Below are 26,065 nucleotides of genomic sequence, written 5' to 3'. Positions count from 1 at the left end.
TAAGATGTGCGCTTCTGGCTCGTAGGTGATATCGGACATTGATCTCATTTTCAGTGTTCAGTGGTCAAAGTTGAGTTTTTGAGTTTGATCTATTTATCTAAATAAATACTTTATGCAAAAGATCAACTATATTTGATGTTTTGAAATATTTTATGATGTCTTATATAGAAAAGAAGATGTGGTAAGATTGCCAATAAGACAACTGTCCACCAGAGACAAAAAATGACACAGACATTAACAACTATAGGTCACCGTACGGCCTTCAATAATGAGCAAAGCCCATACCGCATAGTCCGGGGAAATCGAATATTTCACATATACTATTCAGAAAGGAAGGAGGTAAACACTGAAAGAAATGTATCAATCTGCGCGTTCAATAAATAGTGCACCGCATCATCGGATAATTCATATCGAAATTAGTACCAACATCTTCCAGACAACTTCTTTCCAATATGTTGTTGTTAGTTAATAAAGTACAAAAATAGTTAAAAAAAAAATAAATGAAACGGGTTTCTTTTATCTTTTGAACGATTTTTACGCTCTTTTATTGAGATCAGGGAAAATGACAATTTTTGTAAATCAAATTAGGATACAATGTTTGGACCGAATGGAAACCACATGAAAATAGTGGGATCGGTCCTATGCTGGAAAACCATAAAAGTCTCACTCAGAAAATCGCTGTCTTAATCACACAAGTCTGGAGCACCCAACTCAATGAAAATCGACGTTCACTAGAAGGACTACTGCCATTGAAGTGTTAATCATCAGCTTACGCGTCGGAGGTCACATTGTTTATTAATTTCTTAAACTATAGAGTGTGGTAGGAGGGTCCTGACCCCGAAATCCCGATTTCTCTGATTTATATAAATTTAATTCCCGACAATCCGAAATTCGAGACAGAATTCCCGGATCCCGCAAGGGTCAATCCCGAAACCCCGAGCTTAAAAACACCCGATCCCGAAGTACCTATAAAGGTCTTACCCCTCAGTAAAGGGTGTAGAATAGCCGTATAAAATTAATGTAAGAAAAATGTTTCCGTTACTAGTATTTGTAAAAAATCATTGTCTTTCAAAAATGCCGTCACGGTGGCGCAAACCGAATTTGTAATAAAAAATTAAAGAATGATCGTTAAAAGGATCATCTCAAACAATATTCTTTGTTTGCATTCAAAAATAAATAAAATCTGTAGTAATATAGTACAGTTTAAAAGACATGTTTATACAATCTGTTCATTGAACAAATAAATATATCATTGTCATTACATGTAATTATTTGTGATTGGTATGCTCTGACATTGTTCTCATATCAATTACAAAATGTTCCTTGTTTTAATTTGTACATTAATTTATGCTATACAGTGCAATACACAAAAAGGTAAGAAGCACCTGCTTTTCCTTTGTAGCTATACGGTGGATGGGTTGATGCGGTAACGTCATAATGATAAACATGACGTCATATTGCACAACGTACGAATTCAAAATATACTGGTATCTGTGACAACGTTTTACAGTGTAATATTTAGGGAATAGTTGGAAAAATACTATGTTATTCATAGAACTTTGATGGTCAGTTTTTTTTTTAGTATCATTAATACATACATGCAGTATGTTGTTTATAAATAAACTGTTTGTTTGGAGTCCTTTGGACAAAGGAACAGCTAGTTCAAGTAGTTAGTTGCATTTTTGTTGAGCTTTTTATTCTGATAGTTTTCTTTTTCACTTATTAGAAATAAGAAGATGTGGTATTAGTGCCAATAAAACAACGTTTTCTTTTTTTTTGTAAAGAATAAAGGAACAGTAACATTATTTTAAAAACTTGAATCACTCATTTCGTTTACCGATTTATCTTACCTACTGCTGCTTTCGAATTTACATCAAATATTGGTCTTGTCTTCTGTTTTTTTGCATCATAATGGACCTTTCCGGAGTAGATTTTATTTATCACACCACAAGAACATGCCACATACAGAATGCACCCTAGACCACACTTTGTTTCTTCGGTAACGTTGGTAAACTGAAGTGGTAATTCACAGTCTACACAACCTGCTTTTAGCTGTTTGTCCATCTCATATGGTTCAAAAACACGCCTCTCTCCCGGTATCCAGATACAGGAGTCTAACTGTCTTGGTTCACTGATTTCAGCTTCAAACAAATTGTCCGTTTCGTATATCATTTTCATTTTTACACTTAAATCAATACGTCGTTTGCATTCTCCTGCTTTCGTGAAACGACCATTCGAGCGGGCCGCCATTTTAGAAATCGGCGGACTCGAAAACGGCGACGTCATAATACGGTTACGACACTATAGCGGCGCCGAGAGCGATGCGTATAAACAATAGTGTGATTTCCCTTTAAGTATACATGTTCCCTATGATATGATCTTTCTAATTTTAATGACTAGTTAGAAGTTTGATCTCTGCTGATGTGCTGCAGGTAAGAAGATTATGATATCTAAGTTCATTGTTGAAAATAAGATATATAAACTACTGTTATTGTAAAAATTGTATGAATAAGAGCAAGAACACATTAAATCAGTGAAAATACCTTAAAATATTAACCTATTATGGTTAAAGAGAAATGGAGGTATATTTTAAGGTGGATCCCTACAGATATAGCAAATTTTTTTTCACCATTGAATTTTTCTTAAAATTTGCATACATATACTATGCAATGGCCTCTATGAAAATTTGAGTTAAAAATAGTATGTCACCAGACTCGTTTCCATGGTAACGGTCACCAAAGTTGGTACATCACGTGTATGCATAAATACATACCTGATGTAGAAACTCTGGATTTTTTTCAAGCCTTTGAAAGTATTTTGAAGGGTTTGTTCTTCATTTATTACAAAATTATTATTTAAAATGTAAATAAAACACAAATAATGGCAGTTTTATTCATTTTCATTGATTTCGTCTCTAATTTCATCAACACTGCTCCACAAAAAAAAACACAGATTTTGTTAAAAATTTCTATTTTTCTTAAATTTCCAAAAAAATGGTCCAATGAATATTTTTTTAAATTTGACATAAGATGGTCATAACAATGAGCTTTAAAAAGAAATAAAAAAAAATATGGGTCACCAGACTATTTTTTGCACGAAAAATGTTTTTGTGACCCCTAACGAAACAGTGATCAACAGCAGTTTTTTGTATATCTTTCATCATCGGTGATCAAAGTGTGACATATGTTGTCATATCCTTTGTTAAACTAACACAGAATAATACAGTTTCACAAGGCAATCAAATGAGAACAATTTTTTGGTTTCTATGAACAACGGTTACCATGGCAACAGGACATGAAGTTGGAAAATTCAAGTTTTTGCATTGTTCTGATGTGCAAGATTAACAACCTAACAGACAATGGCAGATCAAATACCATGATTTCAGACCAACAACACATGGCTTCTATGTAAATGTAAACAAATATTATGATACATTGTAATGCAGCTTATATTAGCATTACTGTGGTCTTAAATGAGCAAAATAAATTACTCAGAAGTTAGCGAAAATCACCAAATATATTTTTTTTTAAATTATCGATTCATAGGTAACAGTCATGCAAGTAAATGGATTAAAAAAGACTTTGTCACCTTTTCCACAATTAATGATTTAAGTTTGATGAAGCATAATGATAATACATTATATATTTCAGTTGTCATCGTAACATAACCAAAAAATGATGAAATTATAACTTTTTCAAAGGTTTTTCAACTTTCTTTATTTTGAATGCCTCAATAATCAAGCAAACATATAACTGTTATATTTACAAATGTGTAAATAGTTTACTCCTCTGATTCAGTCAAGTACTTATTGATAGTCATAGCATTATTAGAGTTCACTGTGTTCTCAGTCAAAATTATCAATCCTTCCATATTGAATAGTACATGTTGCTCCCAGTCAGATATAGCATATTACTATTAGTGGCAATTCTTTTCTTTCAAAATCTTTGTTTTCTGGTTATCTGTTTGCCTCTCTAATTTCTTATTCATACTTTCCCAAATTTTCTACGGTAATTTTCCAGGGAAACATTCTGTTGCTGCATTTACCTGAAAGTTTAATTTATTTATTTGTAATGAAAAGGTGTAATATATACTAATAAACTACTAAATCTATATAATATTTCAGTGAGTGCAAAATTAATCCAATCATGCATTACAACATCAATTTAAAAAGATGATATTATACCTGACTAACAAAGGTACTCATTAAGAGTTTTATAATATGATATATGGCCAGGTTTTTGAAGTGATTGCAATAATTAGGTCAGCTGATGGGTATGCATTTTATATTGCTTTTGCATATGATGGCCATCCTTTTTAGTGGTTTTTGTTTTGTGAACAATGGCAATTTGGAATGCAATAATTGACAATATAAATGATATAGGGAGCATTATAGGGTCCAATGCAAATAAATTCAAGGTATACATGTATATTTAATAGGTGTGACCTTTACCATATATGTGTACCTTAAATCAAAACAGTTGAACTGTTCTTTTTGGTAAACATTTACATATATACAGCATGTGACCAAGTTTGAAATAAACATAAGTTATCTACATCACATAGTTATCTTCATTGTCAGAATTGTGGCACACAAGAACCAGTGGCAGTCTTGATAATATACTTTGTATTTAAATTATAAAATAAAGTACAAATCAATAGTGTAAAATGTGGATCACTGTGACCTTCTTTTGCCTGGAAGCTGAGTTACTTACTGAGACTCTGAGAGTGTATATATAAGTTTGCATGATCTGACACCTTTTAGTTGCTGAGATATACATTTGTTGTATATGAAATTGGATGTTTAATGTAACCAAAGTCAGTGAAGTGGAAAATGTAGGTCAGTGACATCTGTGTACAAGTTTACGTGATCCTACATTTTATAGTTGAATCTACTAAATATATTGTCCAAAAAGAAATGTTATGAATGCCTGCAAAACACCATTATCAGATTAAAAAGTCTCAAATGGAACCTAAGTTTTTTTTCAAAGGTAACTACATGTAATTATCCTAAAATGTATGTATTTACCATTGACAGTCATCCTTCATTTTTCTACAAAACTGCTGCTAATAACCTGCTGTTAAATGATGACCATGAGACCTACAATTGATAACAAATATAACAAAAATTAAATAAGTAAATTAATATAATCAGATAATATAGGATTCATAAAAAGTGAGAGTTTTATATTACTTTTTATCAATGTTGGTTGTTCAATATCAAAATAGTGAAAATAATGATAAAAAAGCCATATTCCATATAATAACAAGAGCATTGCTAAGTATGGCATCCTCTCACCATAGAAGACTGTTGCTTTCACATGGGTGTTTAGAATCTACAATGTCCACTTTCACCTTGACATTTGGGAATATCTTTTCTATTAATAAAGTTAAAGTCTAAATTCTTTAAATTTACCTGTATTACTTTCATAGTTTCAACCAGTACCAAACATTTGCAATTCTGCAACATAATTAGCTTCAACCTAATGAAAAAAAGTGATAACAAATATATATAAATGAAAGTGCATGCAGTGTTCAAATACTATAGCTAAAACATATTACATTTAAAATTAACTGGAAACTCAGGCTGTTAACAATGAAATTTGTAATAATAATATGTATAAAGGCTTTCAAAACCAAATAGGTTTCATTAAATTTGTTGAAATTATACATTAATATAGATTTCATTTAATAAATTATACATATGTAACTAATTCTAGTTCAATATTTTTGTTGAAACAAATTCTGTCATGTTCTATACATGAAAGTCTTCAAGTATATATAACAATGCTTTACCACAAAATTGATTTGAAATATTGACCCTAAACTTGAAATTATTACCAAGATCTGTTAATTCATTTTTATGACTGCTTAAGTGCAAATATGAATATAATTATGGTCCTCATTATACTTTATATCTACTTAGGAAAATTTATGAATTATATGACTAAAGGTTTAATTACCTTCCAATTATTCATTAAATTAACCATGTTTAAAACTGTTTCTTCTTTTGAATTTATTTACAGGATTCTTTTGCAACTGCAAATATTTTCTTTCCAGTTTAATTCTCCTTTTTATTTAAGTATGGCTAATGAATTCACAGACAGTACATTCAATCCATTAAGGAAATTGTTGAAATGTGTGGCACAAATTCCTGCATGTATCATTCCTGAAAAATATGATATGAAATGTCAGTCTGCACATGTATTGGTTAATTAGATAAACTATAAACTATTTAGACTTGAGTTCATAATTTTATTTGGAATATACAATTGATTTTTTCAATTTATATTTATATAATATGATTGTGAATTCATGTTTACCTTTATTCTTATAGATCACAGACTCACATTTATTTCTAATAATGTGGAATGAGGGTGGGTGCCCCCTTCTTAATTTTCTTTTTTGCCTTCATGCATTATCCTGCATTCTACACATCATTCTAAATGACTAAATATGTAAGGTTTCCGACCACTTGGTCTCTGATCACATGCAAAAGATGACTTAATATGAAAATTCTGATTATAAAATAAAGAAAACTAATATTTTGAGTTTGTAAAACATTATTTTTGTGAATGAATCATTGTGACTGCAATTGTTTACTTTTTCAATTCTAATTTTATTTATGGTTATATAATTGCTACCAAATAAGTATTTACAAAATAATCCTCTCCTTTTGGATGCAAAACTAAAAAGCCCCTTATGTATAGATGTCTTTGTGTACATTGCAAAAATGATAAATAACTTCCAGGGGAAAAATTCCAGAAAAATTACTAAGTCAAGCTTCATAAAAAATTTGGGCAGCACTTCCCCTCAAAATAAAGCTTTTTACCCTCAAACCACATAAACCCCAGACCATAATAGAGGGGAATTAAAGAAAGAAAAAGAGATGTGTGGGGCAGGTTCATTTATTCAAGACATGAAACCATACACCTTCTCCAACCAGTAAAATGTGTAAAGTCTAAAGAGAATATATAATAAAGAGAAAATTGAACTCTCTTACCATGTCCAGCTTTTGAATTGATAACAAATCCACCAGTCCCATTTTCCCCCTCGTTTCTACACTGTCACACATGATATGCAGGTTACATGCACTGCAGCTACAACGATATGGTATGGACAAAATGCTCCACGGCCTCCACCTCCTGGTCCAAGCCTTGAAGGTCGTATTTCCGTTCACAGACAGTATCCGCAGGGGACAGTTTTGCATCTTAACGAACATATTCTGCGCTAGGTGATCATCAGAGCTAGCCGTCGACCTTCTTCCAGGTTCCGTCAAACGAAACATCACTGTCTGTGATCGGACGCCGAATTTCTCCAACTCTCAAAAACTTATATCATATGATATTATAAGTTGAGAATCATTTAAGACTGTGTGAACTTTCAGGCTGAAGCTATTCATATTCTTTATTTTTAAAGAACGCATGCATTTATCCTTTATGATAAACCTTCCTTTCTTCTGAGCGATGAGCTGTAACTTGGAAGTTGTTTACACACGTTGACAACAGACGACATCGGAACTGTTACCGTGACCTAGATATACAGGCGATATATCCTAAATTTTTAAACGGGAACCAGTTTTACATCAGTAAAATGTTGTTATCTCCCTTAGTATCGGAAGTCACCTTAAAGCACCTGTTCAAAGATCTAGATTATATTTTATGATTTATTGGTACTATCTTTCAGGTGATGTTATCCAAAGCATGCTAGGGGCTACATTTGATATACCAGGGAGGACCAATCAGGCATTTGTTGTTGGACAGGGTTTGACAAATGCAGGTGTTAGACTACTTGGACAGAAGCTGGCTAACATGACCATTGGAGATATAGAAAATCTGCTAGATATGAAGAATGTAGATCCAGTGGAAGTATCAAAACTGATTGATGAGCTAAGAGATTTGTTTAAAGCTTTGGTAATTATAAGCTATATAAAAAAAAAACATTCACTTCTAAAATATTTTCTTTAAAAGATGCAGTGTGACATAATTGCTTGTAGGTGTATATCAGTAAAATATAAATTACATGATACATTTTTTATTAAAGTGTTCTTTTTGGAATAGTATTATTCTCATTTTACATACTGTAAATTCAGAAATTATTTTGTGGTTTTTAAAACCATTTGCTTTTATGGTCATCGCCTAAATGCCATTTTATTTGCGTAAACTATGTTCACACATTTTAATTCTACAATTCTTTAATGATTGTATAAAAAAAATGTGCTTTCTAGATATTTGTATTGAAAATTAAGTTAACTTGTTTCTGGTGGCATAGATTACCTTAGCTGAATTTGGCAAAACTTTTAGGAATTTTGGTCCTCAATGCTTTTCAACTTCGTACTTTATTTGGCCTTTTTAACTTTTTTGGATTCGAGCGTCACTGATGAGTCTTTTGTAGACGAAACGCGCGTCTAGCGTATAGAAAAATGTAGTCCTGGTATCTATGATGAGTTTATATACTACCATTGATTTTCCCCTATTAGTCTTTGTTAAATTTGCACTTTTCAAAAAAATGTGCAGAATTTATCTTTGTTTCAAATAAAGAAATACTTGGCATGAGTAAAGTTTAATCCTATCCAGTACTAAAGAAAAAAATTCATATAACATTTCATTGCATATAAGAAAATAACCATCACTGGAAGTTAACCAATCAAATTTCTCCCCTTATTTAATCTGTGTAAAAGGTTTAGTTACCATGTAACCTCAAGTTTACAAAATATTCTATCGAAATCCCAAATAAAAAAAAAGGGTGCTTTGAAATACCCAAGACATATGTTTATGACACAGAAAAGTTTTTCTGCAATAAAATGTAGGACTAATTACCTACAACTGTCAAATTCAAGGGATTTTTTTTCAACCTATTTTCGTATACAACCTGATGTGAGGTACCATGATTTGGTGGTACAATGTATTACACCTTAAGCATCCTTCAAACTCAATATTGGAATGGAAGTTCAATAGTTTGAACACTTTTTCTCAGAAATTTTGATTCGCTCAAGTTTTTAAAATTTGATGAAAAGATGACTATTTTTCTCTTTTAAATATGATTCATGAACACCAATTGATGCTTGAAGGTCAATCTTAGGCAAAGAACTTTAATGACCCTATGATGATGTAATTGCATTAAGGGTACCAATTTTATTGCATAATATGCACATTTAAATTCTCCCTCGCTATTCTTATCCAAATTTTAAATATTTCTTTACTAAATTCCTTCTTTTAAATAAGACAAAACTCTAATATAGGTTTGGTTGCTCACAGTAACTTGTTCTTTTCTCCTGCAAACAACTTATAGTTATACATATATATATAAATTATTTCAAACTCTATATGATCAATATTCATATTGATACTCTTACACAGTACCCATATGATCAATATTCATATATACAAAAATAAACAGTAGTTACTGTAAGCATCTTCTATGAACTGACAACTCAACATTTCTTTATATAATATAATGGAACCCCACTCTTTAATCTGCCAAAAGATTTCACATGCATATTAACCAATATTATTAGATCCTAATATCAGTAACCCATTTAAAGAGTTAACCAGTTTTAAATATATTTAACAATATTTCACACAAGGGAAATCCCTGAAGTAAAACTAAAAAAATATATATTTCAATAATTTATGTCTCCAGATGAGGGATCCTCATGCCAAAAATGTTCAAAATCCAAGATCTGATTGTCAAATGATGAAGTGTTAATCAAACCAAAAAGGACCTAGAATGAAGCCAAACGTGGAAAATAAAACCAGATCTTTGCATAGATATAAACACTTAATTATTAGAATTTGAATTCTGAAAATTACTTTTCTACAATTCAAAAATCAATTTGGTATTTTGTAGAAAAAAAAATATATTTCTTCTTGCAGTTATCAGAGTTTTTGACAGAGATAGTTGGAGGAGATTCAGATTTTTTCCAATCAGAAGATCTTGATATGATGGGAGAAATTCCATTGCCATCTCGTTCAAAAACAGTGGAGTATGGTTCAAAAATGGTCATTGCTTCAATTGTGACTTTGCATTTTAGTACGTTTATTTATAATGAAATTATTCTCTTAAATTCATGCAAATATAAATTTCCTTTATGTAGATTTATACTCTTCAGTGCACCTACTTTAAAAGAAGGGGTGATATTGCACTTCATCCTTTATCTTGACTTAATACAAGACCCATGGATACTGATAGATATAGCTCATTATTGCCTGCAAAGACAGTGTGCAACAGTATATGTTTGAAAAACAAAAAGTGATGCAGTAATCTTATGTCAGTTCTAAAAATATCAATGATGTCATTGTAAAAGTAATCAGTAAAATTGGAGTTATCTTCCTTTGTCCATATAAAATTGTAGTTGAATCATCTACATCCATTTTTTTTAATTTTAATTGCCACTAATTTTATTGGCAGTAACCAGGTATTTATATTTCTGCCCCAAAAGAGGGGGAATACTGTCCTACCCATATCTGTCTAATGAAATTTTCAAACTTCAATTTCAATTTCAACTTCTAAAATTCATTTATAGTTAGCTTTGCACAGCTCTACTTGTTTGACTTGAGTATCATCTTGTACATTTTGAGAATAGCGAAAAAGATTTTAGTGCTTTTTAGTGAAAAACAGCAATGATTTTGAAGGGTTTAATTGATCTGTTTATAAAAATCCTTCAAATTAAACTCTCTGAATGTCATATCTCATATTTATGTGCATAGAAAGGTTAAATAATTTGTTTTAATATTGATTATTCCTGATTATTACATTGACTAAACTGCTAAGTAGCCAAAGGCATTCTATTTATTGTAAGATAAACAAACCTGTCTAAAGCCATGAGCCTGTAATTCAGTGGTTGGCGGCACTGTTAGCTGATTTTTTATTGTTATTTTTTTTGTACATAAGTCCCGTTTTAGTTTTCTTGTTTGAATAGTTATACATTTGTCATTTCAGTGTCCTTTATATCCTACTATGTGATATGGTTTTGCTCATTATTGCAGGTTGTAAGATAAAGTAGTTAACTATCTCATTGACAATCATTCATCTTATATTTTTAAGAATTTACTTCTTGTTTTTTTAAATTCAGACTAAAGTGTGCAATTTCAAATAATTAAATTGTAATTATTTATAACTGTATTTATTGCAGAAGTTGGTGCTGGTATATATTTTGGTGTAGATTTGAGAGTAGGAGTTAATATTATGGGAATGAAGGCAATAGGTGAGATAACACCATATACTGGGATATTGGTTTACGGAGAAGTAGGAATTGGAATTTTGGTCATTTTTGCCAATTTAAGACTTGAGGGATATATTATGGAGCTGAGATTTCCAACCAGAGGAGAGCTGATATTCAAGAAATTTCCTCTGGATGTTGGGTAATATCACCTATCAAATTATACTACCTAAAGTGTTAGGGTCAGGTAGTTGCCTCTTTGACACATTAATATTCCCAGTTTCCATCTCTGTTCTATTGTTTTTTGAAATAATACCACCTTTCTGCTGTTATAGAACTTAATTATGATGAATACTTGTGACTGTCGGATATACAATTCACATAATAATACATTGTTGAAGTTTGACTTTATAATTAAAATGTTTAAATGAATGGTTAACATTTTGTATATTTGAAATCTATTATTGATAGAGAAAATCTTACAGGGGCAAAAATGTTCAGAAGATTGAGCTCTACCAATTGTCTGTTAACGTCCAAATTGCCAGACAAATTTTACCTTTTTTTTAATTTTTTAGATATTCTTGAAAACTATCATAGACAGAAACTAAAATTAGCAAGGATCAGCAAGACAAGATCTACAACTAAGACAATTTGGAGGAAATCGTTTGACGAATCCTTATTGGAATTGGAATAAAAGGCATTAAATAAAAAATAACTGGCATTCTATATAAAATCCCTTCATTCAAATTTAAAAAAAAATAGAAAAAACTATAGCTAATCATTGTGTTAATTTTGATTAAAAATTATCTCCCCCTAGGCAGCTTCACAAAAGGGGGAGATTTCCCTAATACACTGTCCCAGAGATTGACAGGTGTATATTCATGTATTTATTACATTATGCCAATTTCAGAATTGTTATGGACCTAGTAATGATACCGATACGAATTAAGCTGAAGGTGTTGATAACACTTGAGATAATTTGGTCAATTACCTTATACAAAGCAACATTGTGGGAATATTCATCACCAAGTATAACACAAAACATTCTAAACAACAGGAAGGATGAAAAAGATAAAACCAGTCCAGTCATAACAGAGTTTATTGACAAACCAGGAACTGAAAGGGTATTAACATTTCTCTAATTCTTTGTCATTTTATCCCTATCTGCACCCATTGTATAAATATAGATTCCACCACTGCATCACGTTTTAAAATTTTTAAATTTAACTGTCGAGAGTTGATAAATATTGTATTGCACGAGATGTGGTGGTGGAATCTGTTTCTCTAATGATATTTAGACAATATACAACACTCTTATTCCTGCTTTTCGAACGACCTGCAAAAAGATGTGTTCTTATCCTATGCGACGTCATCAGGCAAGGTGTGGTTTGTTAGATCTCAGTTCTTGGTTAAAATCCGATTATGACATCGAATTTTCTTGCTTTCCTCTGAATTTCCTATTGGGACAGCATGAAAAAAGGCGACCATGCCTGATGACGTCACGTAGAAAGAAGACATTTTTTCGCAGATCACTATAAAAGAAAGAAAAATTTTGCACGCTTATTATTTAAAAATCATTAGAGAAACAGATTACACCACCAAATCTCTTGTAATAAGATATTTATCCACTCTCGACAGTTAAATTTTAAATATTTAAAAAGCTGTCTCAAGTGGATAAATATCGTATCACACTCGATGCAGTGGTAGAATATATATATATATCAACATTTATTCATTCTTTCATTTTCCAATACCAAATATTTTAGGAGGTCCTAATTGATTTAAGGATATCCTGATTCCAGACTTTCAAATTATGGAGGTCTGGTAATAATTTAGAAGCTCCTTAAATACAATGATTTGACTAAATATGCACCTCATAATTCTTTGGAAGAAAACTTCCAGAAATTTGGTAACAGTACCATCGTCTATGTTCATTTGTAGAGGAAGTTTCTCAAAATTTGGTATTGAGCATGTTTAACTGTGTGATGCTTTTTCTAATCAATCTACAATTCTTATTCAATTGATATTCTTATTCAATTGATATTCTTATTCAATTAATATTCTTATTCAATTAATATTCTTATTCAATTGATATTCTTATTCAATTAATATTCTTATTCAATTAATATTCTTATTCAATTAATTAATACTTGTAAGCATGGATTTATTTTTATGTAATTACATTGTATAGCTCGATCCATATTAACTTTTTTCTTCAATGATATAAGTGTTTCTTATTAAGTTGAAACTGATTGGCCAAATTGCACAATTTATGTTTTACATATCATACCTTAATCAAACTGTTTATAAAAAATTTCAGAAGCGTTCCACAGCAAATTGTTTGGTAAGACAAATTCTTGATCAGGATTACACAGAGCCTCAGTTTGAAATTTCTATCCATGCTGGGGATGACAGAAGTGGTGTCAGGTTATACTTGGATGTCGGAACTGTACCTGGTGGTAGAGATGTATTAAACAATAGAGAACTGGCAGGACCTGCTACCATTTTGTCAGAGGTTTGTAAAAAAAATATTATTTGAAATCAAAGGAAAAGTTTGCTCAGTTGTTCATGCATCTTCATATTATGTTTTATAGTTGTGTTGAGTTAATGCAATTATTGTAAGTATTTTGTAATTTTTAAGAAGACAATTTTTTTAATAGGTTTTAAAAGCATCTGGTGTTCCGCTGTATTTTACTGTAACTGCTGAGAATGACTCTGGTCAAAAGTCCAAAGCTTCATGTGACCTATCAACATATGATATAACCCCACCTGGTGGAAGATTTGATGAAGATTACAAGACAACCAGTAACCCATCAGTTATTAAAGCTTCAGTAACAGTTTATGAAGATTCAGAGCTTGTAGAAACAAAAGTGGCAATGGGTTATGGAAAAGACATATGGGGTGAACAGATTGTTCCATGGCAAGATGTTGAACTTGACCAAAGCAATATAAATCATATTACTGCAGGTAATTGGAATATGTTTCTCTCTCTATATATAAAGGATCTTGAAAACTAAATAAAAAAATAGCTAGATAAGAGGCATGACAATTTATGACCCTATAAATACTTGAAAAGTGAGTTTTATACAATTGGTAAGTTTGAATAAAACATTGTAATGAAAGATTAAACATAATGATTTAAGGTTTATATGACCCCTTCTGTTGCCATTTTTGTACGAACTTTTCAAACTTCAATTGTATCAAGACTACAGGTATAATGAATAATAGAGATAGGCCATTTTGTACATATACCAAGGGAAAACTTGATGCAAATCATCATTGTTTACTGTTTCATTGCATTTAATAGAACTTAGTACTCAAGATATTTATAGAAAATCCGCAGCCTTTAAGACAGAGATTTTTGTTATAAAATTTGAAACATAGATTACTTACTTGCTTTTCTATGATGTACTTCTGTTTTTTTTTTACAAAAAGTTCTAATCCACTTGTAATTCCAAAATACCTCGTGCTAGGTCACTAAAGTCGAGGGAACCCTAAAAGGTGTACTTGATTTGGTCCATATTTTTGGAAAATGACGCTTTCAGCGGCATGTTTCCAATAATATTGACCTGAACTTCCATTACATTTCTCTGCCTACCACGCTTGGTAGTTCTCCTAAATAATGTCAGCCTTTCTTACCATTTCAACTTAACAACCATTAAAAAAGTATTAATTGGAATCATCTTGACATGCATTGGATAGATACATTTGTACTAGTCTTTATCCAGATTTATGAAGTTTTGGATATTCGGAAATTAGTAATATGGTTATACAAACGTGTTGCGTATGAATCGTCTGATGACACATGGTCTCTGGTCCTTCTTGTTGCCAAAAAGATCGAAATGTACCAACATGATGTTGTTAAGATACTCATAAATCTATTTTTATACTTTTATTGATTATGTGAAGTAAAACTAAAACATTGTTAAAACATTAAAGATATATAATTGATCAGGGGAAAACTTGATAGTCTTTTTGTTTTACATTTAACAACTGCTTTTATTATAAGAAAATATAATGTGTCCGTGTTCAGTCCACTTTCTACTGACTATAAGACAGATCGAAATACCAGGAATATTGCGACTGGTTTACGTTTCTGTTTCACTTTCTCAGGATAAATGTATAATTATCGATCTCCATAGTTAAGACCGTTACGTTCTTACACATTAATTTCCTGATCTTTTCTGCATTACTTGTCAATCTAAACCTCAAATATGTTCAAATAACATAGATAGGACATTATCTTTCTTACTAGTCCAGTAGGGCAGCCCCCGCTAGCGATAATTAAAATCTACTAGTCTGAGCTGAAAATTTAATATTAGTCTGGGGCATGGGGCTAGTGGCTAAGGACCCAGACTGGGCCAGACTCAATCTTTGTTTACAAAGTTACAGCAGCAGAGTCTGTAACAGACTATATTTGTATGACATGTGAATAAATTGTCGATATCTATGCTGGATTTAATACAATGGTTTGAGAGAGCGGCGCCGATTTATTGGCGGGGCGTGAGAACAGATTTGAAGCTCTCTTGATGCGATCACTGTCTTACAAAGGATGAGTTTGGTTATTTTGCAGTATTTTACTTGGAGGAATGTCAATACAATCACAGTTAGAGTTATTCTTCACTTGCTTTTCCACAATAGTTGTTCGTGGTATTCTTTTAATTTCTCGGCAGTTATGGTTCTCTTCGGACATACTTTTTTGAGGAATTCGTTCAATAGCGTGAATCAGCCCCTCAACAACTTTTTACATAAATATTAACTTTGGCTTCAATGCCTTGTTTGTCCTTGACTTGAGATCTAGTTGTAGTTCCAGTTTGGCAAGCATTTTGGAGACATATCCGTCCTCTCTTGACTTGTAATCTCTGGTGATAAATTTTGACATGTATCCTTTCAAGCTTGTTTATTTTTGTTACCGGGCAGGGGTCGCATACTATGGCTCCATATTAAATTATGAGATCCATTCGTAAAGGTCTAATTCATTGTTCTGATCTGACACAAATTTCAATAACTGGAATGCCACCCAAGTTGAATATATGGTGACCCACTATAACAGCATAATTACTTGGAATTGTGTTTAATACCATGACGGTTCAATGGCATAAACTTAAATTGAGACATAAATTTGACATGAAAGATGGTGGGTTAGTGCAAAATAAAAAACAATCTTACTATGATATATGGTTAAAGAATGATTATCAATTATATGGGTCATGGGCAGAGTTGTTATAAAATATAAATATGGCAGAGAAGTGGTTTCAAGTTTCATATAAAGCACCCTGACTGACATGAGAAAAACAAATCAAAGGAGTATTTGTCTAATCTTCAAGGTGAAATAAAACTAGTATAACAATATTATGCTATTGTGTAAATCTACAGAAAACAGGCTATTATTTGAACTTGGAATTATTTTTAATTATGGAATTCGCATAATTTCTTGTGTTTAATTTTTTTATAAATTCCATGTTTATTTTGTATTATGTTCTTTTGAGCGGTTAATAACACTTTCCATACAATGTATTTTGGTTAGGTAGTGTTGTGCGCGGCACAGTACATTCTATTGAAAATATGCTATTTTCTTTGTAATAGAAAGTGTTGTGCGCAGCACAGAACATTTCAGTACAGAATAATCATGGAATTTATTAAAAATTTCAATAACAAGAAATCAAGCAAATTCCATAGTTAAAAATAATTCCAAGTTCAAATAATAGACTGTTAGAAATAGAATTTGCTTCAAGTAACAGAAATAACTATGTCACTAGTAACTTATTAATGAGTATGTGGGTAATTAGTCCTATAACATATGACCTTAGGAGCATTATTTACTATTTCTATTTACTGTTCTGATAAAAAAAAAATTTACTAAATGTATCAATGTGCCACACTTCACATTCAAAAATTTAAAAAAAAATGAAAATATCAATATAAAAATGTTAAGAATGCAAAGTCATATGTTATAGGACTAGTGGGGTTATAAGAGCTTGTTACAACAGGCTCTTCATAATCATTTGGTTTGAAAAGGATACTAGTAGTCTGTATTCTTGATTTAGAAAAATGTAATTGCAAGAAAAAAATTACACATTACTTAGAATACTTTAGATCATTTAGGTAGTCTTTATTTAGTAATGTACAAAAGAACAGCCAGTAGTCATTCAATATTGTGGATCATTGAAATAGTCTTGACCTTTTTATTAGTACAAAAGAACAGGTAGAAGTCATTGGATACTGTAGATCATTCAGGTAGTCTTGACCTATTTATTTTTACAAAAAAAAAAAACCAGTAGTCATTGGATACTGTAGATCATTTAGGTAGTCTTGACTCTTGACCTATTCATTTGTACTATAAAAAAAAACAGTCAGTTGTCATCTTCACTTTACACACACATATACGAATATCATGTATATGCTTACGAGACATGTTGCAATGTTAAACTTATCACGTTATGTGAAAATCAAGACTTGCATAAAAAATATCCCAATATTAGAGGCAGTGGCATCATTTTTCCTCAGAGCTTTCAGCTCTTTGATTAATTGTTTTAACCAATAACTACATGAATAAAATTGTTTTAAGGAAATCAATGCTAGCACTGATTGCAATAATCCTATATCTATCAGTCATTAAATTGCCAAATATGAAAGTACAAGGATAAAGGCTGTGAATTTTCTATAACATTTCCATATGTTTAGCATTAAATCAACACAAGGGTACAAAATCCTTAATGTCGGATGACCAAGCTAATGGCACCACTGATGCTTCAATATTAGATCATTTAATGAATATTAATATTCTGCATTGAGACTTCTTTCAATTAGAGTTTTCTTATAAAAAAAAAAGAAGATGTGGTATGATTGCCAATGAGACAACTCTCCAGAAGAGACAAATTGACACAAAAATTAACAGCTATAGGTCACTATACAGCCTTCAACAATGAGCAAAGCCCATGACTGTTTATTATGTTCCTTTTAAATGACAAAGTTCTGCTAGAATAAGATAAAAAAGAGATAAACTTGTTAACCAAAGCTGCATGCATATAGTCTTATCAGTACTTGAAAAGAGAGTTTCCGACAACTGCTTTGAATGAAAAACTGTAAAGAAATATGAAGTCATAACTTTATTCCTGTTAGATCAAATATTCTATACCATTTATTCTGTTAGGAACATATACTGTTATATTTATGTATAATTTTCTAGAATACTCTTTCATTTGGAACTTCTATTTCAGGACAACTCACAGCAACAATGTTTGGATGCAATATTTTGTTTTGATAAGAATCATTGTAGAAATTGTGTTTTTGAATTATATATGATTTTTTTTAGAGTCTGATCCTCTTAACCGAAAGGTGTTTGGAATGTTTACTAGCCCACGCACAGGAAAATTAGTTGGACCAAAAGCAGGCAAGGACTCCTACCATCACTCATCTGGAGATTGTGCAAGAGCATGTGTTGAATTGCCACCAACTAAATGTATGAGTTTTAATTTTGACTCTACAGATGGAGCATGTGAACTTGTGGAAGCCATTGAGGGATATCATTATAAAAGATCGAGATCAGGATATTTTTCCCATTATGAAAGATTGGGTGTAGGAAAGACTAAACAGTTCAACTTTGATCAGCTGCAGTTACAACACAACACAATTTACTTTGTGAATTTCCTTGTTAGGAATTATCTTGGATATACATCTATAATCAACACTCAAGGTGTCCTTGTTGATTTGACTACACCGACTACAGGTAATATATATATATATATTGCATTATTGCTATTTTGTGAATTTTTCCTTTGATCTTTTTTTGTGATAATTTTTCATATCATGCTACTCGCTTGAGATGGAAAATTATCACTAGAAACTAAGGAGGCATGTGGTGTTGCTAATGAAATTGACATGATATTGACAATGTCGTCAAAGGTAAAACAGGGATAAACAGATTATCATTGGTCATCTCAACTCGATTGCCTTTCTCGATTTTGCTGTCCCGGCTCAAGTGAGAAAATCAATCTTGTTGATCAACGATAATCTATAATTACAGAGAGTCTAGATAGGATTTACATACAGAATATAGAATATATGACTATAACAGTTTTATTTTGATTTGATTGACATATAAAAGAACAACATAAGTTCTTGAAAGCTTTTTATTGAATAAGTATTAGATTAAGCACAACTATGAAATAAAGTACTAGTTCAAACATTTCTGTTCAGCCTGTGGATAATGTTTCTATACATCAATATAAGCTTTGTCCAAACTTCATGTAATTGTTTGAATTTCGGACAGAAGTATTTTATGGTGAAAAGACTGTATTCAAAGCAAAATTTGACATATGTTTTATTTAATATATCCATATATTCCTTAGTTGGGTTTTTTTTTGCATTTGAAATTAAGGTCCAGTCTTAGATTAAAGTTTTCCAGACACTAATGACTTTTGCAATACTTGAAAGGTAATGTTACTCGGACAAAAGTTTCATCAAGATCAAGAAATAGCACTTGAAGAAAAAAGTTTGATTACTTTTATTTATTTGTCTGATAAATTTACTTAATTTTGGCAATTAACATAACACTTTAACTCTGACAGCAGCAGATGGCAATAGATTCAGGGTTCCAAGGTAACTTTTGGGAACTTATCTCAATGCATTATATAAAACATTTTTTCAGGAGACATTAGAAATTCAGGTAGAGACATCCTTCTGCGTGTTGACTGTCTGTCTATCATTCCCGAGGTACACAGACCTGACTGGATTATACGTTGTGATGGGACTAATCCTAATATAAAAAATCACAGGTATGTCTTTCAACCATATAATGTTGACTCTTTCTTGTGTAGCCTATTGAAGGAGCAAGACATAGCAAGACATAGCAAGCCTACATAATTCCTTTTGCCTATCACATTTAGGTTCAGTCTACAGTTAAAGTTTGTTAAAACATAATAACTTTATCAAACCCTTCATTGAATTTTATGAAAATTGTGTAGAAGCTTTTAGTTGATTTTAACACAGCCCAATATCCAGAGCAAAATTTACATATTTTGTTTTTTGCCTACTTGTCTTCTTTTTTTTTGCAGTATAGTCTTACCTGCATTGATATTTTGCTGACATGAACTTTTTTTTAATGTAAAGACAGTAGTATCTTGTAAATTAAAAGTGCAATTTCTTTTCAGTTTTGCATAATTATGTACATGTATGCACAGATATTATGTGAAATGTGCTTAATTTTTTTTTATTGATAATGAATATTAAATTAACTGTTGTAGATTGATAGTAGATGGCCCAGGTTCCAAAGCAGTTTTCAATGGATTGGAGCCAAAGACAGATCTCTTGTACACAAGACACAACACATACATTTCAGGTATTTATATCTAGGAATAAAACTTATTGTGTTATGTATTTTTAGTTGATATTTTAATTTTCAGCTGCTAATGTTATCTTTCTTTGGAATCAGAGTCCTATTTCTATCTGTAGCAAATCAGGTTTTAATAAGAGTGATGGGTCACCCTATATTGACAAGTCTGTCTGTCAGTAACAAATTGCGTACACTCTATATCTTGAGAACTGTTAGGATTTCATACTTTATACTTGTACATTAACCAACACCAGAGTGGTCACTGTGTCATTATGTAATTCTAACTTGCAAGGTGAAAGGTCAAAAACTAGTTTCAGCTGACAACCCCATGTCCTGTGGTAAGACATTGTGTTCGCTCTATATCTTGACAACTGTTATGATTTCAAAGTTTATAGGATATTTATCAGTTAAATTAAACACTTTTACTTATAAAACCTAGAAAAAAATCAAGTTTTGTATATAACAAGACCATGTATTAACTTTAAAAAGTGCGTCATATCAGCTTATTCAAACAAATTTTGTCCATTATTTACAGTGGGACTCACAGAGATCATCCAGCTCCCCCTCAATGATGTCTAGTTTTAGTTAGGATATTAGGGTTTTCTCCAAGATTTTTCTGTTCACTGTTCATGAAAATGAGATAAGAGTGAGCAGTGTATGGTGTAATAAGGACGTTCATTCTTGTTCACGCTTTTTTTTTTATTTACAGCTAACTGGGATGGATTCCTAGATAGAGAGAGTGGACTGTTGGGTTATGCAATATTTGTTGGAAAGAGTGTCTGTGATGATTTGATTCATCCACATTATGATCCACACAAACATCTGTTTGAGGTATCCCAGTGGACTCATACTGCTACAATTTATCCCATTCCTGCTCCATATCAAACACTGCCAGGTAATAAACTTTATCTGAAATTAAAAGGAAAACATCATTTTCATTAATTTCATGTTTCATTAAAAATAATAAAGATTACAAACCTGAAAAATAAAAGTATGTTCATTGATTTGATATTCCCAAGTCTGAAAGCACAATTACATAGTTTATTTTAGTCAGCTTGAACTGGGTCTTACTTTTGTTTTTAACATTACTTTTTGTATATTGCAGATGCCAGATACTATATATCAGTTAGAGCGTTGAATAATGTAGAATATGGAGGTCCATTGGCTACCACTGTTTGTCATTCCACACCAATTTCTGTAGACAACTCACCACCTTTAGCCTTGGAAATTTATGATATAAGCTACAACGAAATAACCTCCACCATCAGAGCAAAGCACAACTCTAGGTTAGTATTTTGCTATATTTTTTTATTTATTTTCATGGTTTCCCTCAAACCACAAAGTTTTGAAATCATCTTAAAATCATGATTTTTAACCAAACAAAGCAACAATTTATTTAGACTCTTAGAAAGTTGATTTGACTATTGACTGTTATTCTAAATAACCTCAAAAATGTGGTGCACACTGTTGAATAACCCACTACACAGTTATTCAGTGTGCACCACATGTTTGAGGTTATTTCTTCATAACCAGAAAAAATGTTACAGTCATTCCTTAAGTTATTTAAAGTTCTTGGTATAAAATACTTGAAGCCTTGAAAAAAAAATAATCTGGGAATATGAAAGTTGTTTGTTTTACAAATGTACAGATGGGTCATAACCAGTACATAAGTTAACCTTAGAGAAAAGACTTTTTTTTTTTTTAATTTTATGCAGACATGCAAGCTTAGTTTACATAATCAGTGACAGATCTAGACAATCTGCTCTTTGATCGGGTTGTTGTCTCTTTGACATATTCCCCATTTCCATTCTCGGTTTTATTAAGACCTATGTGTTCTTCTTTAAAATTTTAATGATAGACTGCTTTCACTTAACAAACAGTTTTAGAAATTGAGTTTAATATTATCAGTACATACATAGATAAACTGATTAGATCTATCCAAAAACGCCAAAATATTAAATTTTATAATATCATAAGGCATTTCCATCAATCAGAACACATTATTTGTTTTCCTTTTTTTAATCCAGGATCTTTATCTTCCCTTTTTCGCATATTGTTTATGGTATTTTAACAATGTATTTCCTTATTTTTAGTGATCCACATTCTGGATTGGAATTCAATGACATATGTTTAGGGAGGTCAAAGAGAGATTGTGTAGAGATGAAATGGATCAGACTTTCATTTGATTCTAACATAACACTTGTTAGAATTCTAACTGATGGTGTTCCCATCTGGCTGAAAATCAGAGTAATCAATTATGGTAATTTATTATTATTTAATTTATAAGTGTTGCTGTTCACTGCTCATATGCCTCATATTTTTGCCCAATAAGTATATTTTCTTGTAAAATTTGGAACCAAACCTCAAGTTCTTGGATATCTTCTTCATCTTTGGATTTCAAATATTTTGGCCATGAGCATCACTGAAGAGACATGTATTGTTAAAATGCATCTGGTGCCAGAAAATTGGTACATGTACCATTAATTTTATTACTTAATAAACAGATTAGAAGGATAGATTTAATGAAATTCTCAGTTACTCCTTAAATGTGAGTTTTCTCTTTTGAAACAAATAAACGTAATTAAAGACAACAACACCCATCAATTACCGCATGGTGATTAATTTATTGTGGTCGACATGTTTCGCCAACAAGCGTGGCGTCTTCAGGACAATATTATACATGGAATCAAACAGTGAAGTACAAATTTTGCGGTTGTGCGGTTTGCCTTAACAATAGAGGTTGTTATGACGACGTTATAGATATAAATAGAAAGTGAAAGTAAAATAAGAATCTAGTATAGTTCAAAGAGAAAGTTAGTCAATAAAGTTCTTGCACCTCTGTGTAGTGGTCCTCGTAGAAGTTTCTAGTGGTAATAATGTAGAAATGATGGAAGTAGCTCATAAAATGTCAGTTCATTTCCAAATTGGACTACACCCCATTGGCCATCCTGTACCAATTCAACTGGCTTCGCTCCGAGGGAGGTACTGCTTCCATTGAGTAGGTAAAAGGTGAAGTGTGTGATCGCCGCAATTTTGGGAATTGTAAATCTTGGTAGATGTGTTCATAAAAATTATCTTTGCTAATAAAATGTCCGTGGATGAAGCTTTTCTTTATAAATATGGTTTATGGTTTATGTGGTTCATCTTGGTTCTGGTTCCTTCCTTTTTTCCTAAGTAAAATGCCTGGTATTCCGAATTTCTTTGACTTTGTGTACTTATGTATGGTATGTAAATCTTCAGTGATGGACTTCTTCTTCTTTGTATGTTTCTGTGGTTGCTTCTGTTTCCAAATCTCTCCTTATTTTTTCTCCGTATCTGGTAATTTTCGGCAACGGATAGAGAACTCTTTAAATGGTCTGGTATTTCGTTCATGCTGTGTGGTTGTTAGGTACAACGCTAGTTTGGCAAAGGTGGATCCTCTCGGATGCAGGGGTTCACAGTAAAAAAGTAAACTTCAACTTAATAATGGTGAACCAACACCTGAAGTGGTTATCGTGCGGTTGGGTAATAGCGGGTGGATACCACGCGGTATTCACAGTTGTCTTTCACTATAAAAACAATAAAACTATCATATCTATGTTCCTTTAGAATATGACGGTATTTCATAAACTAAAACAAAAAATATGAAAATCACACTACAGAATTTCATAAAACTTTGTAGATAATGAGGACATACTATGTAGATGTGTATATCAACAGGAAATAGTGATTCTGATATTTTTTCTAGGAATTATGCCATTCTGAACTTATAATTTTAGCCTAGATATTCTTTTTCAACAATTTGTCATGGCAACTTCTCTGAATTTCTGAAACCACTTACAGGTAAAAGAATTTCCTGAAATTTGTAGATAATAAAGACGTGGATTGAAATAAAAATATGGTGAAAATGTTGAAATGCAGAGTATATCAATGTTATGAATTTTTTTTTTTTAGATATATAGGTCTTCACAGAAAATAGATTAATTTGATAGTTTAAACAATTGTTTTTTATTGTATTCTTTAGTTGACATGCGTACTATTGTTGTTGCTGATACACCTATTATTAATGACAAAACTGCACCATTTTCTGGATCTGTAATGGACGGATCTTTGTATGGTGAAGATTTATTGTACACAAAGTATTCAGATAGAGTAAGTGTACTTAGTACAACATTAGGGGTTTTTGATGACCATTTCTATTCATGATGGACCCACACATAAGTAAATTATTTTGGTACAAAAAACTGTATGTATAAAGTAACCAGTCTGATATAAGAATTCACAAGAAGTTTTACAGAACTGACTGCTGGAATCTTTTTTGTGTGTGGGGCCTCAAATTTGCAAAATAGTTCTACGGTTTCTCTGAATATTGAATATTAAGACTTGGAACATTTTTAGAATAGAACACACTATTGTGAGCTTTATTTAGGTATTTATGTACCTCAAGCTTGTAGGTTTTATGCCACTGTTACAAGAAACCACATTCAAGTGTTAAGGCTTACTTGTGGGGTTCAATAGGAAGAAATCACACCAACAACAATATTCATCAAGGATCTATGAGCTTAAATGACTGCGAAGAGTGAATATAAGGACTGCTTAACAATTGAAATTTCTGTAACCGGAGAGCACGAATTTCATTACAAAATTGCTTGTCTCCACCGGGACTCGAACCCGGTACCTCTGTGTTACAAGGCAGCGCGCTAACCGACTGAGCTAAAGAAGTACTTTAGCAATCCCGTCACACTTCCCCCACCTCAAGAGTCATTATACTCTATAATGATGATATTTTCATCTTTTTTTTATATTTATATTTTAACCTGGCTAGGTAATTCTTCTAACCGTGGGTTATTATTGTTGGGCGCCAATGTAACCGGAGAGCACGAATTTCATTACAAAATTGCTTGTCTCCACCGGGACTCGAACCCGGTACCTCTGTGTTACAAGGCAGCGCGCTAACCGACTGAGCTAAAGAAGTACTTCCTTAGCTCAACCGCTTACGGCTGACTAAGTATTTACTAAGTTTTTCTAAGGGAAGCAATCCCGTCACATTTCAAATGAGCATTTTCAAATTTTATATATTATGAATTTACTTTGCATACAGGGATTTAGGTATACTATGCATATTGTAAACTGAATTTATGCTTAGTCATCATACTAAAGGCCAAGGATTGTTCAATCGCCATGAAACATTTATATAACTTTATATTTGAGTTAATTTCATTAAAACTCTGAAGATAGTTAAGCCACATTTGGTGAAATTCTACATGTTTTCTTTTTTCACCCAATATAGGTTTTATTTCTGTAAATATAAGGCAGTGCAATTTCCCATTGAAAGTCCTTTAACTGCTAAAACTACCACTTTTATTATGAAGTTTTGAAAAAAATTATATCGTAGAATGGTAAGCTCATATGCACTAATATTTTTTCAAAGATAAAATATTATGGCTGTGCAGTATATTTTCAACATCTATATGCCCAGTTTGAACTTCAACTAGAATTCTGTACTACCCCTTGAAGTCTTCCTTGAAATTCGAGGCAACCACTATTTATGTTTATTTATACTTGTAACATTCCCAAGTTATGTCTCTATGAGA

General features: G+C 31.7%; 2 protein-coding genes and 1 long non-coding RNA gene across 3 annotated transcripts in view; 2 read left to right on the top strand and 1 right to left on the bottom strand.

The window, feature by feature from the left end:
* Positions 1–18,940, top strand: part of LOC139500290 (uncharacterized) — a 63,394-nt gene extending 44,454 nt beyond the window's left edge. The window contains exons 29-35 of the mRNA XM_071289032.1: positions 7,684–7,910; positions 9,873–10,029; positions 11,132–11,360; positions 12,069–12,282; positions 13,479–13,673; positions 13,819–14,125; positions 18,474–18,940. Coding sequence (XP_071145133.1) covers positions 7,684–7,910; positions 9,873–10,029; positions 11,132–11,360; positions 12,069–12,282; positions 13,479–13,673; positions 13,819–14,125; positions 18,474–18,940 — 1,796 coding nt within the window. The remainder of the gene's footprint in view (positions 1–7,683; positions 7,911–9,872; positions 10,030–11,131; positions 11,361–12,068; positions 12,283–13,478; positions 13,674–13,818; positions 14,126–18,473) is intronic.
* On the bottom strand, positions 3,691–5,488 carry LOC139501249 (uncharacterized). The gene is made up of 2 exons (XR_011658500.1): positions 5,414–5,488; positions 3,691–5,098 (listed from the first exon to the last, which is right to left on the bottom strand). It is a non-coding gene; the product is annotated as an uncharacterized lncRNA (long non-coding RNA).
* Positions 18,941–19,051: 111 nt separating the features above from the next.
* LOC139500289 (uncharacterized) overlaps positions 19,052–26,065 on the top strand; it is a 74,152-nt gene continuing 67,138 nt past the window's right edge. Inside the window, exons 1-8 of the mRNA XM_071289031.1 lie at positions 19,052–19,063; positions 19,510–19,513; positions 19,809–19,935; positions 20,404–20,498; positions 21,202–21,387; positions 21,598–21,778; positions 22,586–22,752; positions 24,496–24,623. Of these exons, the coding sequence (XP_071145132.1) occupies positions 19,052–19,063; positions 19,510–19,513; positions 19,809–19,935; positions 20,404–20,498; positions 21,202–21,387; positions 21,598–21,778; positions 22,586–22,752; positions 24,496–24,623 (900 nt within the window). The remainder of the gene's footprint in view (positions 19,064–19,509; positions 19,514–19,808; positions 19,936–20,403; positions 20,499–21,201; positions 21,388–21,597; positions 21,779–22,585; positions 22,753–24,495; positions 24,624–26,065) is intronic.

Source organism: Mytilus edulis, chromosome 13 (genome assembly GCF_963676685.1).
Source record: "Mytilus edulis chromosome 13, xbMytEdul2.2, whole genome shotgun sequence".
NCBI lineage: Eukaryota > Metazoa > Mollusca > Bivalvia > Mytilida > Mytilidae > Mytilus > Mytilus edulis.
The sequence above is the reverse complement of the archived record's forward strand: the minus strand, read 5'-3'. Positions and strand labels throughout refer to the sequence as shown.